At 53.7% G+C, this 18,444-nt stretch overlaps 1 protein-coding gene across 3 annotated transcripts in view; it reads left to right on the forward strand.

The window, feature by feature from the left end:
• The window catches only part of NID2 (nidogen 2), a 53,903-nt gene that overhangs the window by 19,839 nt on the left and 15,620 nt on the right, over positions 1 to 18,444 (forward strand). For all 3 annotated transcript variants that reach the window (XM_073350138.1, XM_073350139.1, XM_073350137.1), the window contains exons 4-10: positions 884 to 1,599; positions 3,874 to 4,023; positions 4,113 to 4,358; positions 5,704 to 5,904; positions 7,188 to 7,418; positions 12,827 to 12,970; positions 16,401 to 16,529. In XM_073350138.1, the coding sequence (XP_073206239.1) occupies positions 884 to 1,599; positions 3,874 to 4,023; positions 4,113 to 4,358; positions 5,704 to 5,904; positions 7,188 to 7,418; positions 12,827 to 12,970; positions 16,401 to 16,529 (1,817 nt within the window). The remainder of the gene's footprint in view (positions 1 to 883; positions 1,600 to 3,873; positions 4,024 to 4,112; positions 4,359 to 5,703; positions 5,905 to 7,187; positions 7,419 to 12,826; positions 12,971 to 16,400; positions 16,530 to 18,444) is intronic.

Here is an 18,444-nt window from a genome sequence, read left to right on the forward strand (position 1 = left end):
GGGAGCCGCTGAGCTTGTGAAATGGCAGCCGTTCTGTACATTATCACTGTTCTCAAGGACCAGCTGTTCTGCGCACAGCTGACCTCAGCCGTAAAGAACAAGGGAAGAAAAAGAAAAAAAAATGCAGAAAATGTGACATAAAAACACAACTGTTTCTAAAGAAACGTTTTTTCCCACAAGGCACTAGTGCCTTTTAAGGCCGGGCGCAGCTCAAATCGCAGGCTGGTTAGAGCTGATCAAATTGAATTAAAAAACAGCTGTGAAAACATATGGAATGGGATTTTATAAGAAATAAACTTTTGATTTTTCCTCCTGACCTAATAAATATTGACCCTCTCCTGTGCCAGAAAGATCATTGCTGAAATTTTCAAATGGGATGAGTGATTCCAAATTAAGGGGGGCCAATTTGAGGCCCCTTAAGGGAGGCAGTGTAGTGGAGAGAATACTGCACTCAGGAGACCTGGCTTGGCCATTGGCTTGTTGGGTGACCTTGGGCAAGTCACTGCCCTGCTTTGTTCCTCAGTTTCCCCATCTGTAAAATGGAGATGATGATACTGGTCCTCCTTTGTAAAGCACTTGGAGATCTACCGATGACAGGGGCTAGGTATTATTAAAGGGGTCTGTTTATTGAGAGGGTGAGTAGTTAGCACTTTCTGAAAATCAGGCCCCTTTAAGGTGTTTCAGGTGTTTGCCCCCCCAAATTACTCGCCATTTCTGACCGTTTTGACCCATAGCTCCAGTTGTACAGTCTTTTCTCAGGCAGATCTCCCATGGAGCACAGTGGGAGATTTTGTCTGAGCAGGAGTTGCTGGATGGGACGCTCTGTGATTTGTAAGCAGCTGTAAATAGCAGTGGCATGTAACTGTTTGTAATTTGTCTCTAGAACAAGCAACTCAGGGATTCCTGGCGTATGGGCCTTCCACATTGGCAGCACCTCCCCGCTGGACAATGTCATGCCAGCTCGAGTTGGTGAAAAGCCTTCTGAGGGGCATTCCCAGCAAACTCCGGAGAGCACGCTCAGCAGTGCCACCTTGGAGCAGAACATCCTGGACGCTGACTACCCCGATGAGAACATAGACTATGCCGAGCCCTTTTACGATGAGAACGAAGAAGACGACATTGAGTACCCGACCGAGCTGGTGCCTGATGTTTACACGAGACTTGATGTTTTGTACAGCGAGCCAAGACACTCCGGTGCCAGGCTGGATTCGGAGCTGGAATCCACATTGCCGTATCCGGTGTCCAGCCGTCGCCCGGCCTATCCTGAAGTGCCCGGGATGAAGGAAGGCCCATCCCAGCTGCCTCCTGCGTTGGAAGATGAAGTGGAGTCCTCCCAAGAAACAGGAATCAGAAACCCATCCTCACTAGAGACCGAGGACAGCCTGCTGGAGCTAACGACCCAGGGGCTGCCAGCAAACCCTGAACAGGACAATGCCCAGCCCTACCCAGACAGTGGAACTGTACCGTCCGAGACGGACATCTTTTCAGTCTACCCACAGGGGGAGGTCATGCTTCAGGGCTACCCAGAGAACTCCCCTCCCTTTAATCGTGGGAGGCAGGTAGTTGGTGTGGACGAAGACGGCAGCTTTAACCGGGAGGGTAAGTGAATTGAATCCAAAGTGTCTGTAACTGATTTCCAGCTGTTGGGTTTCTTTGTAGCTAACAACGTTTTCACCAAAAGGACCTGTTTGTTGATCAGGAAATGAGTGAAATTAAGATCCACTGAGCCAGAACCTTCCCTAGCGTAAACTGGCATCGACTGCATTGAAGCCAGCTGGACTTAGGAGTTGACTTCCACTGAAGTCCGGGGAGCGACGCCGATTCACACCAGCTGAGGATGTGGCCCATCGTGAGCGATTTAACTTGGCGATGTCCCGCAGAACTTTGAATATCATATCCACTGAGCAGTAAATGACCTTCACCCCAGCAGTGTGAACTGAAAGCAGAGTAACACAAGGCCAGATTCTGATACCCTTACCTAGAATTCAGCTACATCAAAGGGAAGGGAGATTTAGCTTAAGGTTCGGAGTGTGGAAGTACAGATAATACAGTGGCAGGAGCATTGTTATTTTGGGCATTGTTGGGAGGGGGTCACGGTATAACCCTACACTGGCTTTGGGTGAGAGAGATTTCTCCACCGCAGGGAACTAATTGCCAAGATAACACATTTGACAAATGCTTCTAATATTTAGAAATCTTATTTTTTAACTTCCTGTAACAAGGGTATGAGGGGCTGCCCCGGCTCCCAAAAGGCAGGGGAGCTACGTGAACTCTTAGGGGGATTGGACGATCCAGAACAGAGCGAACTCCAAGCTTACTCCAAGCTTCATACTCCACAAGGACCAGGTGGAGGTGACGAGATTGCCTGAGAGTTTTTTGGAGACTTTTTAAGGACATGGTAATGGGGCCAGATCCCTTGGTCCTACACCGGGGATGGGGGGGGCAGGAATGTGGGAGAAGGTAATGAGTCCCCAACAGCAGAACCGTCTCGGTGGGAGGTAGCGTCTTTGTGTGAGAAGCTTGCATTGGCTGGCTCATTGTGCTTGTCTGTCCCTATGACAGCTGGCACAAGCCGGAGGGAGCTCTGCCAGATGTCCTCCTGAGTGAGCTGACAGGGAAGGAGAGTAAGGAGTTGTTGTTATTGATGTGCAGAGAGAGCGGGGTTGGGGATTCCAGCCCTTCTGAAGGATGAGGCATGATGTTTAACAGCTGCCAGATAAAGGACGTAGCCTGGCTGTTGGGTGAGAATTACAAGCTGCATGAGAAAAAGTTGGCCAGGAAGGTGAAAAGCAAGAAATTCCAGAAATTGAACCTTTCAGCCATTGCAACGACGGGCAGTTGAGAACTGGCCCTTACCAAGGCAAATGCTCGAGAGCACCAAGGCCAGCTGTAGTTGTGTGTGAAGTTTGACGTACGCTGGGCCAAACTCGCCCCAGGTGTGATTGCACTGAACTCAAGGACGTCGGCTCTTTTACGGTGATGCCCACAAAGGCTGCAGCTTTGTAAGCCACTTCGCTCTAGTGAATCGTGGCATATGAAATGAGGTCACGCACGGGCCCAGGGCAGACCAATGGTGATCGTGTCTCTCAGTATCTAGGAGGGATGCAGGCTGGAGTTTTCACTTGGGGCTAAGGAGTTAGGTGCTAAAATCCCATTGATCTTCAGTTGCGGTTGGGTGCCTAACTCCCTAAGCCCCTTCAAACCTCCCAGCCTACATGAATTTTACAACTGTCCTTTCCTACAGTACAGGGCGGTAATTAAGAACATCTCCCCGTGTACACCCTTGAGAATGGCCAGTGGAGGTGTTGGGTTTCATCATTCACACAGTCACCAATACCACCCCAGTCTGTGGCAGGGGGGAGTTCACCCCTGTGGATGGGGACACTGGCTGGCTGCAGACCCCATGATGGAATAGAGTTTGCAGGTTTCCTGTACCTCTGCAATTCTCCTTGGGAAGGATTTTTCCATTACTACATGCCTGGCACCTGGGTGGAACTGGGGAATGGTGGAAACCACTGGCTGTCTCTCTAGGGCATTTATAAGGCACCTATTGTCTTGTTCACCCGTGGAACACCTATCGTGTTTTCAGTTGTAGCGGGTGTTTGCAGGCCCCGATCCTTCAGTCCTGCTGCAGGCTAAACTCCCTTTGGGGTCAGCGAGAGCTTTGTCTGTGCAGAATCCCACCCACCTTGAAGGGACAGCTGACTGTCCAACTCCAAACAACGACGGCGAGATGGCAGGTGTTGTCAGGTTTCCTTTAAGATCTGAAGGTTTTGTCCTTCTTTGTACAGCTTTGCTAGTAGACTGCTGTGCAACTGGCGATGTGCGAAGGCATGGTTCCTTACTACGTGCTAACCTGTGCTTTGCGTGTAGGGTTCACGTACAATACCGCCAGCAAGGAAACCTGCCAGTGGAACCAGAGCCTGTGTTCCCAGCATGCCTTCTGCACGGACTACGCCACCGGCTTCTGCTGCCACTGCCAGCCCAAGTTCTATGGGAACGGCAGACACTGCTTGCCAGAAGGTAAATTGTAGCGGGTGTTTGCAGGCTTCAAAGCTTCTGGCATTGACTTGTTCTTTGAGACTGATCCAAGGTGTCGTGTCTTCTTCCAGGGGCCGCTCACCGTCTCAACGGTAAAGTAAGTGGGAATCTCCTTGTGGGACAAACGCCCGTGCGGTTTAGTGCCGTTGACTTACATGCCTACATAGTTGGAAACGATGGGAGAGCCTACACCGCCATTAGCCATATACCTCAGCCGGCAGCTCGTGCGCTCATGCCGCTGACTCCAATCGGAGGTCTCTTCGGGTGGCTTTTTGCTCTGGAAAAACCAGGCTACGAGAACGGCTTTAGTGTCACTGGTAAGTGGAGTGTGTCACGTTTGACTACGCAGTGCAAACAGGGCATGGGCTGGGGCCCATTGCTCCCCAGGGGAGCCTCTCCCGTTGACTTTGGGGGGGCTCTCAAGGAGTGAGAGGGGTGGCATGAAACAGCTAATCATCAGGAACGCCCAGTGTCTTCTGAGCTGCTGCTTGTTTTCTCCTTCTGAATCTCCAAAGTTATGGGGCTGGTTCTACTGATGGAGGAAACTAGTTATTCTGGGGGATTGTGGCAGGGTTAGCTGCCTGCCATCCACACCCTCCCCCCCAGCCAGGCATGCTTCTGTGGTGCCCTGCTAACAATTTCTCCCCTCTTCAGGGCTCTCCCGTTACATTCCCTTCTCCCAGGCCCTCCTGGCCAGGCTTTTATTTCCTTTTCCCCATACGGCAAACCAGAGCTACGTCTGACACAGTAACTATTCCCCTGCTGGGCTGAGGCTCTGACCCTGCCCCTCAGCAACTCTCCAGACCGCCGTCACGGTGGGAGCCTTCTGGTGGGACCACCTGATCCAACCCAGGTGTGGCTCCTTTGTAATCAGGCCTGGCTAGGCCTCGGGCCTCTGGGACAGGGGTATTAAGTTGTCTTGTGTAATGGTTATATACTTCCTTAAATTTCCCCTCCTCTCCTCACACCTGATGTCTTTCAACCTTGAGCGCCCTAACCCCCATTCCTCCTTTTTATTCCCCTTATGTGACACTCCCTGTCTGCTGGCTGGTCTTCTCTGGAGCTCTCCTGGAGTGGCCAGAGGGTTCACTACAGGGGCAAGAGGCATTTCCCTCCCCCCGGGACTAAGGCCCATAGCCAGTGGGAGGTAGGTGCCGCAATACCTCCGAGGACTGGGGCTTAAGTGTGCTGTCTCTGGGTGCTCCCAGACCCCGCAGACTTGGAAGCTAAAGCACCAAGCAGAATCTCCATCTCCCTGTGATCCCATTACACCAGTGTTGGCCCAGCCTTTACACCGAAAACGTTATTGCCAAAAAACTTCTGAACGCGTAGTGCGAACTCGGGTTTGGACTCCAAGTGACTAGCAGCGTTGACCTATTCCGGGCTGGGTAACGACTTGGATGTGTAACCGATTAGTCTCCCCTTTGTAGATGCAGGCAGTGTGTGATATTAGCACATGCAGATCTTTAAAACAGCCTCTTGAATCAAAAGGCTTCAGAAAAGGTCGGTATTATTGACTGGTATTTTCTGGTGCCGCTCTGTGCTAATGATCGGTTTGTGTTATCTGTCTCAAATATACTCTAAGGAATGGGTAAAAAGATTGTTCGTTTATCCATTAAAACGGCTGTAGCAGAGCTTGGTTTTCTTCCCTGTTCATTGTAGGTGCTAAATTCACCCACAGTTTGGAAGTCACTTTCTACCCAGGAGAGGAGAAGGTCCATATCACTCAAACAGCTGATGGCCTGGGTCCAGAAAATTACCTAAGCCTTAAGACAAATATTCAGGGCCAGGTGCCTTTTATTCCGGAGAACTTTACTGTCCACATTGCACCGTACAAGGAGCTTTACCACTACTCTCACTCAGGTAGGACTGAAGGACTCTCATGCATTGTGTGTTTTTGTTTTGCAGAGCAAATGTTGTTCGCCTGCTCTTAGCCAGGCTGCCCACAGCTTGATATACACACTGGAATTCCGCAGTGTTCTGCAGGGTTTTTTCAAGTAACCAATGGTCATTTTTAATTTTTTTCCACCAGTATCTGCTGAGAAACTGCTTCCTTGCAGCACTCACGCTCTCCCTTTTCTAGGCAGAAGGACTCAGTGCATTTCCGGGTCTCCTGTAACATTCTCCCAGCCGAAAAGGGCTGGACTGCAGAGATGGAGTCCAAATCCCAGATCAAAATCCTCCCCTGAATTTGGCAGATGGGCTCTGCCTCGTTGAAGGGATCAGCCGAAAGCCAGGAACCGAACAGTCCAGAATATTGGGGTGTTTGGAATCCAGAGCTGAGCCCTGACTCGGATTTTGTAATCTCAGATTGGCATGGCTGCCATTGTAACGTGGCTGCAGGAGTCACGTTTGAGTGATAGACCGCCTCCCTCCCATCATCTTCCTCCCCCACCCTGTGCTGTGCATGCTTGCTCATCATGAAATCACTACGTTTCCTGCTAGGGTTGCCAACTTCGTAATATTTAAAAATGGAATCTCTCCCGCCCTGCCTCTTCCCCCCCCGGGGCCCTGCCTCTGCCCTGCCTCCATTTGCTCCTCATTCCCCCTCCCCCTGTCGCCCGCTGGTCTTCATGGCTTCCCCCCCACAGGCTGGTTCAGGAGGGACTCTCCTGCGGAGCTGGGGTGGGAGCTGCAGCTGCCCGATGCAGGTAGGAAGCGGCTCTGGCTGAGTAGGGGCTGGCGTGGGTGATGACCCAGAGCCTCCCCCGCCCGCAGTAACTGGACTTTGGTTGTCCGGTCAGTAGATCTGACTGGACGCTATCAGGTCCGCTTTTCAATCTGGCCACCCTATTTCCTGCATGGCAGTGCTCAGGGCTAACCAAAGGCCATTGGCCCAAGCCCAGTGCTCACATCTCCAGAGAGCGAAAGTATCATAGTCATCAGTGCACAGAATTAGTCTGTGAAAACACGGTTGTATTTATTCCTTTCTTCGTCTTCTCCCCCACCCCTTCCCCATTGCTTGGGCTTATCCACCAGTTGTTGCATTACTCCTTGGAGCAGGGACTCCATGTTTGGAAAGTGCCCAGCCCAGCAGGGCCTGCATCCCTGATGGGAGCCTCTAGGCACTGCTGCGGTGCAAATAATAATAATTCATCAAGCTACCGCGTGCTTGTGTGACCAGGGTCCTTTACGCTGTTTTACAGCCGTGACTTCCACAGCTTACCGGCGGTATTTCCTCACCTTTGGGAGTATCAACCAGACCTTTGCCTACCGACTGCACCAGAACATTACCTTCCAGGACTGCCTGCCCGCCCGCCACCACAGGGTCGTTCCTGCCGTTCAGCGGCTGAGCGTGGATCGGATCTTCGCTTTGTACAACGACGAGGAACGGGTCCTGCGCTACGCCATCGCCAACCAGATTGGCTCCAGCGAAGGTGAGCTCTGCCGAGTCCTCCCCGACTCCGTTGGCCTGTTGAAAGCAAGGGCCGAATTCCCTGCCGGTGCAACGCCCCCACTTTCAGCGAGGCCTAAAACAGCAGGCGGCAAGGAGAAGGAAGATCGGTGTCAGTCTACCGTGACTACAGGCATGGCTGTGAGCGGAGCGATGAGCTGCATCACCGGGACTAGACCTGGGGGGCCTTGTGCCACTGAGTCACAACCCTCCCCTGCTTCCCCTTGGTCCCTGGGGGTTGTGATTTCCTAGCAGTAAATTGCACCACCCCCCAGTGGCTCAGCGGGGCTGGGCAGGGGGTGGACGGGATAGAGTCAGAGCTCTCTGTTCATCTGCTCTAGGAGGAGTGACCGGCTGACTCCAGTGGCCCCAGACCAAAAGTCTCGGTAGCCCATGCGCAAGGGCAAGGTGAATTTTTCCTCCTCTGCACAGACACATGGTCCACGTGGCAGTCTGGCCCTGGGTGTAACTGCTGGTGGAATGATACAGTTCCTGTGAGCACACCCAGGCTTGTACACGCTCCAATTTTCCCTGTAGAAAATATCTGTGGAGCTCCTGTAGGCCGTGTGGACAGGGGCCAAATGCCGCTGACCTCTCTGGCTTTGCCCCGTTTTCACCCAGGTGGAGTTTCCCCACAGCTGTTAGATGACTATGAAGGGATTGGATTTTTTGTCCTGCTAAGCACCTGCCATGATGATAGATCCCTGCAGGACTTCATCTGCTCAGGATTTGCCCCCCAGCAAAAGCTGTTAGTTTGAGTGCCTGGGGTACCAGCGAGGGTTTTGCTGGCAGGCCTATGCTGTGCTTTGAGACACGTTGTTTGTAGGCAGCTTTTTCCCGCTGTAAACTCTGCTGCACGGCTGGGTACAAAGCTATCCATGCTGCGGGCAGAGCTGGTCCAGAATCGCCCCGCAGTGTTGCTTCGTGCTGAGTTTTATTCTCAGTGTTGAAAGGCAGAACTCTGGGGTCTGGTTGGTTTGTTGGACTTGCAAACCCTCCCCAGCCATGAAAAAATGTAGTGACAGGCCAGGTGGAAAGCAAGTACCCTCCCCGCCCCACACCTCCCACCCCCATCTCCTCCTGCCTTCTCTTGGCAGAGGTCTGTCTCCAGGCTGGCATAGCCAGTGATACGGTGGCCCATAGTTTGAAATACAATGAACCCCATTTCCCAGCAGCCACTGCTGCTTCCTACAACTTCAAAACTTTAGTCAAGAAAGTGGTACCATTTACCCCGGCTTTGTGAACTTTCACACGATTCCGCTTTGGCTCTAAGACAAAAGTAAAGTAGCAAAAATGGGGATTTTTTTCCACCCAGCTCTACTGTGGTGGTGTCCTGTGTTAGAGGAGAACGAAATAGCTAGGTTGGTAACACAGCTACAAACGGACTTGGTGTCTCCTCATTCAAAAATGCACCGGGACATCCACGTGTTACCCATCTAGCCATTTCCATCCCTTCTTGCACAGCATCAGGACAGCCCGTTTGCAGAGTGGGGTGGAAATTCCACATTGCTGCTTCATTATTTTTGCTCTCCAGCCAAAGCAGATTCTACATTAAACCTTACTGGGAGTTCTGTGTACAGGGGTGTGTGTGTGTGTGTGTGTAAGTAATCTCTGTCTAATCTACTGGCCCAGGAGTTGCTCAAGAAAAGATAGAAGAAAAGCTCTCTCTATGTCTGTACAGGACCAGATTTGGAGCCAGATGCTGTATTCCTTTTATTTCCCGGAGTGGGAGTGGGGTGATCAGAGGTGGTGCCGAGTGTATTTCGTAGTACCATGTGTGCAGTGGGCATTGTTCTGGGTGCGTCTGGCAGCAGTGTAAAGACTCCAGGGGCGCTGGATCAGGCCCCGGCTGTGTCTGCATCGTTACCTGTTGAGTTGCATATCACCATCGGTGGCGAAAAGACAGAGAAGCCGGAAGGCCTGAAGTGTGGATATACCATGGGAGAGAGCTGATTAAGGCCAGGTGGGTGGGTGCTAGCCACCGTCTGGTTGGTTAGGTGGGGGACGCTGGCTCTTCTCTGTCTCCCGCTGCTGCCCTCAGAGTAGAAAGCTGGTAATCCCTCCGAAGAGGGGTCTTCCTCTGAGTGGAGCCTGAAACCCAATCTCCCTGTTGGTCCCCAGGGAGCTGTTATCTAATTGGAATGCGTGTAGGACAACACAGCTGTCTGCGCTTTCTGGGAGCCTCATTGTTTCCAGGAGGATGGAGTCAAAGGGCCGTGTCCTTCCTGAATCAGTAATTGGGAGCCAGAGCTATTGACCCCCCTCTTCCCTTCCTGACTGTGTGGAATTTAAAGGGCACGTTGACTCTCGCGGGGGCAATCACCTGGGAGTGGAGCGCTCTTCCCCCTACAGGGTGAAGAGAGAGGGAGCGTGCAGGGTGGATGTGCTCTGCTTAAGGAGCCGCTCCTTGGACAAAAGCCTCCCCAGCCTCCTACTCCAAGCAAGTAAATTAGCTCCAGCTCTTGGGGTCAGGAAGTCAAGCCATTTAATAGAGGCCATAAAGGATCCAAAGGGGGATGCTCCTGTTGGCTAGCCAAGTGCAATAATGAGATAGAGGAGGAAGCTTTTGAGAGCACAACCAGGACCGAATGTGAGAGGGATTCAGAGTCTGCAACTCAGGGACATCTCAGTGTCGGGGGCTTGTAGCAAACGAATTACACCAGGATCACGGCCAAGGCTGCGTAGCGCCCACCTGGGCTGATCGCAGAGATGGGCATGAGAACCCAGGTCCCAGCACCCCCAGAACTTGGGGGAGATTCAGATCCGCAGGCTGCTCCGCTGCCAGCCCTTCTCGGTGTAAAGGGGCAAAGCAAAACCGGGTCCGCGGGAAGGCTGGGGCTGGGGCTGGAGTTAGCAGCTGCGATTTGTAGGTGGGGCTGTGCTCCGGCCACAGCCAGCAGAAGCCCCGGCAGCCTCCCGAAAGCCAGGCAGTGTGTGCCCGGGGGCCTTGGGCTGGAACGTTCCCAGTGCCGGTCCGATGCATTCTCAGCAATAGGCTTCTGGCTGGAGCTGCCGGAGTCACGTTAGTCCCACGCTAGTAGGAGTTCTGCTGCTAAAGCCGCTCCTGCATGCTGGGCTGAATCTACGCTGGGCCGGGCAGCTTGTCTCTGGCCCAGAGCATGTGCCCTGGTGAGTAAGGAGCTGTAAAATGCCTGAGTGCTCCCCCGGCTGGGCTTCCTGGATCACACATCACAGCCTGGTAGGAGAGCAGCCCTTGCAAGCCCCTGGTCCCTGTGCAGGTTGATGGGGAGTGGGGGAAGTCCCAGCCCTCGTGCATTGGCCAGCACAGCTACACCCAGTCCCTTACTCAGGGCTTCTGGTGAAAACACAGTCCAGCCCTATGGAATCCGATTCATGGAGTCCAAGGCCAGACAGGACCATTGTGATCGTCCAATCTGACTGCCTGCATAGCCCAGGCCAGAGAACTGCCCCTGGATAATTCCTGCCACAGGGCTTTTGGAAAAACAGCCAACCTTGATTTAAAAGTCACCGATGGAGAATCCACCACAACTCTTGGCAAATTGTTCCCCTGGTTAATTACACTCGCCCTTAAAAATGTACACCTTATTTCCAGTCTGAATTTATCTGGTCTCAACTTCCAGCCATTGGAATGATTTTGTGGTTTGCATTCGTTACCCAGAGGGGTATTCTGGGACCTGTCCAAATGTACAGTAGATCACACCTGCTCCCTCTAGAGTCGAGACGGTAACATTATAAATCAGGGTGTTCTTCCAGCTGGTTTTCAGATGGGCCAATGTAGATCATGCCAGTTTCCATCAGGAAACCCCATGAAAACGCAGAAGCAGAGGCTAAATCATTTGAATTACGAGCTTGGTTGAAAGCTGGCGAGTCTTTACTCACTTCGTAAGGTGAGGTCAACAGGCGTTTTGCTCGTGTAAGAACGGAATATAGACTTCAGGGTTTGGTCCTGACTGGTCTGTATTTATTTAAAGCTGGTGGAACTTTACCATCCTGGAAAGTCCTTTCGTTGAGTTTTTCAGGGTTGTTTCTAGGAGACCTTAACCAGCAGTTCTCGATTTCCTCGCAAACTTGCAGCTGGTCAGGGGAAACATTTTCAAAAGCACCTATGTCACCTAGGCCCAGATCCTCAAAGGCATTCAGGCATCTAACTCCCATTGAAATCAATGACTTCCCTGAGACTTAGGCTCCTAAGCCACCTAGGTGCTATTGAAAATGGGAATTAGAATCCTAAATCACTCAGGGGCTTTTGAAATTTCTACTCAAGGGCCCAATCCAGCACCCATTGAAGCCATGCAGACTCCATGGGAAAGACCCCCTTGGACTCCACTGGGTGTTGGGTCAGGCTCCTCTCCATTATGAACTGATCTTGCCAGTGAATTAAGAGGTAACCTAGAGACAAAGTCCAAAGCCGAATTCAATCTCTCCCTGACTTCCCTAAACAAGGAACTTCAAGAGCCAGTCCTGGCTTTGCCCAGGCACCGTGCAGGGGGCAGCACATAGGAACAGACTGGGGGCAGATTGTTTCGGAGTCACACTCTGCGTCCTGGTTTCCCCCTGCTCCGTGGGGGACGCACCCTGGCACAGGTGCGTTGGCTGTTGTGTTGGCAGGCTCGAGCCAAAGCTGCACTGTTTTCCATCCTTTCACGTGCAGGAGGAGCCTATCTATGGGGAGCCCGTCTAGCGGATTAAGGGGGTGCCTTCCACCTCCTTATGGTCTATATGGGATGCAGGACAGAGCAGCGTCCAGCCCCAAATTAGCCAATAGCTGCATCCCCAGCAGCATGTACTGTGGTTCTTCCTTTATTTGGGTGACCAGCTGTGCTTGGTTTAGCTTTAGAAAGTGCCAGCAGGCAAGGTGCATTCACTCACCATTGCGTGCCTGGGTCTTTCTGCACCTCTAGGACACCATTATCCTCCCGATCTGCACAGCACTGGGATGTTCTTCCCCCTCTCTGCATCCGACGCATGTAAGGGGAGCAGAATGCCACAGGCCAGGTTCGCCTGGTGGGTTAGAGAACTTCGCCCTTCTGCTCTGTGTGCGAGTGATACGGTGGCCAAGGGGCAAGCTGTAGTGGCACCAGCGGCATCTTCATTGCCTAGCCCATGCCGTACAGCTGTGTGCCCTGGGGAGGCAGTGTGGTTCAGTGGGTAAGGCCCTGGACTGGGAGTCGGGAGAGCTGGGTTCTGTTCTGAGCTCTGCCACTGCCCTGCTGGGTGACCTTGGGCAAGTCACCTCATTTCTGTTTTCCTTCCTTCCCTCACTTTGGGGCAGGGAGACTCTTGCTAGGTGTCTGTGCCTAGTACAACGGGGTTCTGAGCTCAGTGGGGGCTTCTGGCTTCTCCTGTAATATAAATACCTGTCCCGAGGCTCCTCAGCCAGCTTTGCCTTTTGCTTTCTGGCCAATCTAGGTGGCGCCGACTTGAGCACAGTGAACCCCTGTTATGACGGCACCCATGCGTGTGACACGACAGCACGGTGCCAGCCGGGCACCGGTCTGGATTACGCCTGTGAGTGCACGGCCGGCTATCGGGGAGATGGCAGAGACTGTGTGGGTAAGTGGAGAACCCCGCTAGCGGCTGCTCGCCCGATCGCAGGCTCAATTCTGCGGGTCAGGCGTCGTGATCTACAGTCCACCATCTTGCCTGTCTCTGTATGTCCTTACTGAACGGCCGAAGGGAGATTTATAATGATACTTGCTTAGTGGGAGTGTACCCAGCACTTTTCACCGGATGAGCTCAAAGTAGGGTCAGTATCATGGTCATGGGGAAACTGAGGCACCCAGCAGGTACGGCCCCGATCTGCACAGGTATTTAGGTACCTATCCGCCATTTAGGTGCTACTGGCATTTCCAAAGCCACTGTTCAGCTGCCGTCTAACCCAGGAGGTGCCTAAATCCCCCAGGCTCCTAAGTTTCTGCAAAGCAGCCTCCCCGCCGATGCCACCTCCCAGCTAACAAGCTGCTCTGAGCCCCGCTCAAGCTGAAGCCTTGTGGGCCCAGAGGATTCTCAGACCAGGCAGGGATCCTGTCTCACCAGCAGGGCCTGACCCCAGAGGCATGTTCTGAGTCTGCCTCAGGCCTGACACCTGTCAGGAGGAGGGCTGGAAGCAGGCTGCTGATACTAGGGGGTGCTCACAGCACCCACACAAAGACCGCCAGTGCCCATGGAAATGTAGGGTGGGCGGGAGAGTGTGAGCAGCAGACTGCTAGGGCCTGGGCTGTGTTACCAGGTGTGCCCGTTACTTTGGGGTATGCTCATTTATTAGGGTTACTCTTCTGGGCGGGGGGGATTCTGTAATTCTATTAATGTACTGCTTATGTCACTTGTGTCTTCGTATGGAGCTCTACTCCTTCCTTCTGCAAGTCCCCTCCCAATGGAGCTCTCCTGCAGGCCCCAGGTTCCCCGGGGCTGGGTTCCTCCAGCCCTAGAACTAGATGGGCTCACACACTAACAGAGCAAGTCTGACCGGGTCAATCAGCACTCTCCAGCTGATCCCCTTATCTGTCCCCGAACTCAGTGGGCTGGATTGAGCAGCACTGTCAAGGCCACAGGTTTAACACGTCCCTCTCCCACTTTCACCTCACAGTTGTACTGATGGTAGCACTTGATGAGCAAACCCCACAGTATTCTGGGGCACTACAGGGATCTAGCATGGGGGAAGCTAAAAACACAAAAGAGTAAAGTTCAGAGAGAGAAGCAACCTGCTTAACCATAACAGTTATTTACTGAATAATAGTGATCACTACACAAGGAGGGCTAAACCAACATAACGTACATGGTTAAAGGTTAATACCTGAGGTAGAAAGGAAAATGGAGAGAAAGAGGGGGATCTCACCCACTCCAGGAGGCTTGAACTGGTCGGGGTTCCCAGGTGATGGGGGTAGCTCAGGGTGCTGAGGTCTGGAGACAGGCAGAGCCCCCAGCATGGTCAGTCAGGAGAAGATGGATTCCCAGTGGAACTGATGCAAAGTTTGGATCTAAGCATCAGAACACTTACTTGGGCATAGGTAGGGGTATTTACAGAGAAAATACAATGGTTCAAGGGCGAACACTAGATTTGTTTATAGATAAACTGATGACTCAAGGGTTTTCTTTAGGCTAGACAATAGAAGCCGATCACTCTTGGCGGTGTTTTCTTCCAGGGAGCTCACAGTGCAACTAGGTTGCTTCAGTATTTCGGAAATGCTCAGATAAAGTGGTTAGTCTCTAAGGTGCCACAAGTCCTCCTTTTCTTTTTGCGAATACAGACTAACACGGCTGCTACTCTGAAACCTGTCAGTATTTTGGACTATCAGTCAAGGATTTATTGCTAGAATTGGTCTGATAACTGCTGAGCTGGGTGTGGGCTGGTGTAGGTTCATTAACATCTGGAGCAGAGATTCCCATGATGCAGTGCGTCCCTGCTTTTCTGGTCCCAGAGTTCAGTGCGGTTCTCCAGTCTCCATTCTGTATGCAAATTGAGATGTCTCCCTGTCCCATCTCTCATGCAGATGAGGCTAGGGGAGTTGTTTCTGTTCTTCATTCTGTATGCTAATGGAGATGTGTTAATCTCGTCACCCTTGTCAGGAGGGGTCTAAGTGTGTCTCCCAACACCCTTCCCTGCTCTCTGCAAGTTTTTTCCTCTGATGGATTTTGGTTTAAACGAGGGGAGGGGGTGTCTTTCATGAGTCCCACAGGCTGGATACTGCACCCTGGTTCCCCAAGAACACAGAGCTGACTGGTATCAGCTGCCTCAGCGACTGACCTGGCTCAGGGGCCTGTCTCCAGGAGCAGGTTTGTGGCAGAGGAAGGTGCCCATCTCTGGTGCATCAGCCTGGAACACCAGGCCACGGCCTAGGCGTCTTGAGTCCTGCTCCTTCCCTGCCCCGCTCCTTGGCATTTCCCTCCTGGCTAGCTTTGGCAGCACCCCCTGCAGCGTGCTGGCTTCTGAGGATCCTTGTCGGAGGAGCCTCACTCACCCCATGCGTTGTACAGAGAGCACGGGTGCCTCGCTTGGGGCAGAGAATGCCTCAGGCCGCCGAGGGGGGAGGTGTTGCAATGCTGCCGAGCGACGCCTATGTGCCTTGGAGGATCTGGGCCAGCGACTTGCCAAAAGCCACGTCGTAATAGAATAATACTTACCTAGTAGGTAGCATCCTTCGTCCATGCAGCCCCAAGCACTTTACGAAAGAAGGTCAGCAGCAGCAGTACCCACATTGTACAAATGGGGAAACTGAGGCAGGGAGGCACAATGACTTGCCCATGGTGACTCTTCAGGCCAATAGACCGTAGGTCTCCTGACGCTCAGGCCTGCGCTCTATCCCCTGGACCATGCTGCCTCCTTTGTGGGCCTGTGACAGAGGCGGGAATAGATTCCCTGAAGTCTAGTAGTGCTGGGCCTACCTGCTGAACTGGAATCCAAAGTTTCCGGGAGCTTGGTTGCGGGTTTTGGCCCAGCTCCAGCGTGTAGCCCCGTCATCTAATTATGCTCTAATTATGTTGAACATTTTTAGTGGGGGAGGGAAAAAAGTCTTCCAAGAACTTTGCTGGAAGGGAGGAAATTATAGACACATGTTTGGGGGGAAGTGGGATATTCGGAGCCTGATTCTGCCCTCAGTGACTGTCATGGAATTTGGGAGCAGCTTCACTGACGTCGGTGGGGTTACACTGGTGTAAGCGAGGTCCGGCTCGGGCTCTGTGCGTTTGAGCCGAGTTGGTGTTTTTCTCAGACTGAGCTGATGTTTGTTAGTACAGGAAGGAGCTCATAGATCTGCTTCCCCTTAAAAACATCTGCAGACATTTCTCTCTCTCTGTGTTGGCTCTAGTGGAGGGGGGCGAAATGTTCCCGCTGAAAGAGAGCCAAACCAGTGCTTAGGAAGGAAACGTTTACGCTCCTGATCAGCCGGTTTAAACGGAGACCCCTGCGCTGAGGCCCCCGGGAAGTGTTAAAAGCAAATGTTTTCCCCATCCGTCTGTGTAATCGGATTCTTCTCTTCCTGCTCAGACGTCGACGAGTGTGCGGAGAGCCTCAGCAGATGCAGCCACCGCTCCATGTGCATCAACTCTCCAGGCAGCTACCGGTGCGAGTGCCCCGGCGGGTACCAGCTGGCTGTTGACAGACACACCTGCGTGCGTAAGTGTCGAGCCCATTTGCGAGTCTTCCTCCCCCTCCCCGCGACCCCAGCTGTACATTCCCTGCATGCTATAGCACGGGTCAAAGGCGTCTTTCCCAGGATCCTGCTCCCATTGGAGTCGGAGGGAGCTTTGCCATCGCCTGGCAGTTAATCGAGAGTTGGCCCCAAGCACTCGCCGGGGCCCGTTCAGTTGGGGCGGGGTGGCCAACCAGCATCTCCAGAGCCACACTCGGCTCTTCAGAAGTTAACATGCGGCTCCTTGTCTAGTCACAGACTCCGGGGCTGGACCTACAGGCGCCAACTTTCCAATGTGCTGGGGGGGCGCTCACCGCTCAACCCCTGGCTCTGCCCCCACTCCACCCCTTCCCGCCGCCTCCCCTGAGCCTGCCATGTCCTTGCTCCTCCCCTCTTCCCCCCCAGAGCCTCCTGCACGCCACGAAACAGCTGATTAGGAGGTGCGGGGAGGTGCTGATTGGCGGGGCTGCTGGTGGGCGGGAGGCGTGGGGGGCGGGGGAGCTGATGGGGTGGGGGGCTGCTGATCTATTACTGTGGCTCTTTGGCAATGTACATCGGTAGATTCTAGCTCCTTCTCAGGCTCAGGTTGGCCACCCCTGAGTTGGGGCCTTGCTGGGCCACCCGTATTCACCCTGATCAGCGCTGCACTCCCGTGAGCTGCCCCCGTTGATTGCCAGGGGACCACCCTGGTGAGCATTTGTTAATTACCGTGCTCAGGGGTGGTGGAGTTAGGGCTGGCGCTTGCCAAGGTGTTGGCCCGCACACAGAGCCCTCTCCCCTGAGCTCGGGGGCTGCTTTCATGCAGATAGCTCACCCGAGTGCTGCTCGTCCTCCATCGCCTTCCCACAATGCCCCCTGTGCACCCAGAAGGACAGACACATTCTCCCGCCACTCACTGCGGCTCAGCACCCTGTGCGCCACGGGGTGCGCCCCTCCCCAGAAACCCTGCCGACACGCACGGGGGACCGCAGCACCAGTGAGGACCCAGTCACGCAGGCGGGGCTTTGCAGGGTGGCTGCTCGCACCTGGGCGAGGCTGACTTGGAGCTCGGACCCGGGTGCAACTCCCCAGGCTAACCCTGCAATAACCCAGGACCAGGGAGGTGGGATGGGGCAAAGGTGGCCTTCCACCATCTTTCAGCCTGGCGCAGGCCAACAGCACAAGTTAAAGCAGCCTGGGGGCTGTGATGGCTTGTAATGCCCCCGCGAGGGCTGTAAAGCCAGTGGGCATCACCAGAGCTCAGCACACTCTGGCCAGGCCCCCCCGCAGCCCTGCCAGGCCCTTCTGTGCAATGGGAGTGGAAGCATAGAGATGGCGATGCTGTGCCAGGGCCTGACCCATTTGCCCTGTGACAGTGCGGTGGGATGGAGAGGGCTGGCTGGCTGCTGGTCATTTATGTGACAATGTAAAACCCACGCCCACAGGGGAAGATGCTTTCCTTGTAGGGGCTCTTGTTGGGCCTATTCCTTTGAATGGCAGACGGGCCAGGGCTGGGCCCTCTCGCTGCTGTACCCAGCGCTCTGGTGAGCCTGCCTACAATGGCACGTAGCCGATCTGCCACTGCCAGCAGCAAATATCTGCAACGGCCGGTGATGGGACACTAGATGGGGAGGGCTCTGAGCGACTACAGAGAATTCTTTCCCAGGTGCCTGGCTGGGGGATCTCACCCACAGGCTCAGGGCCTAACTCAGGGGAGGGCAAACTTGGGCTCGAGTTGGATCCGGCCCATCAGGGCTTACAATCTGGCCCACGGGATTGCCAACCCCATGGCGCTGCAGGGCTAAGGCAGGCGCCCTGCCTGCCCTGGCCCCGTGCCGCTCCCAGAAGTGGCCAGCACAATGTCCCTGTGGCCCTTGGAGTGGGGGGGCGGAGGGCTCCGTGTGCTGCCCTCACCTCCAG

Source organism: Lepidochelys kempii, chromosome 6 (genome assembly GCF_965140265.1).
Source record: "Lepidochelys kempii isolate rLepKem1 chromosome 6, rLepKem1.hap2, whole genome shotgun sequence".
Lineage (NCBI taxonomy): Eukaryota > Metazoa > Chordata > Testudines > Cheloniidae > Lepidochelys > Lepidochelys kempii.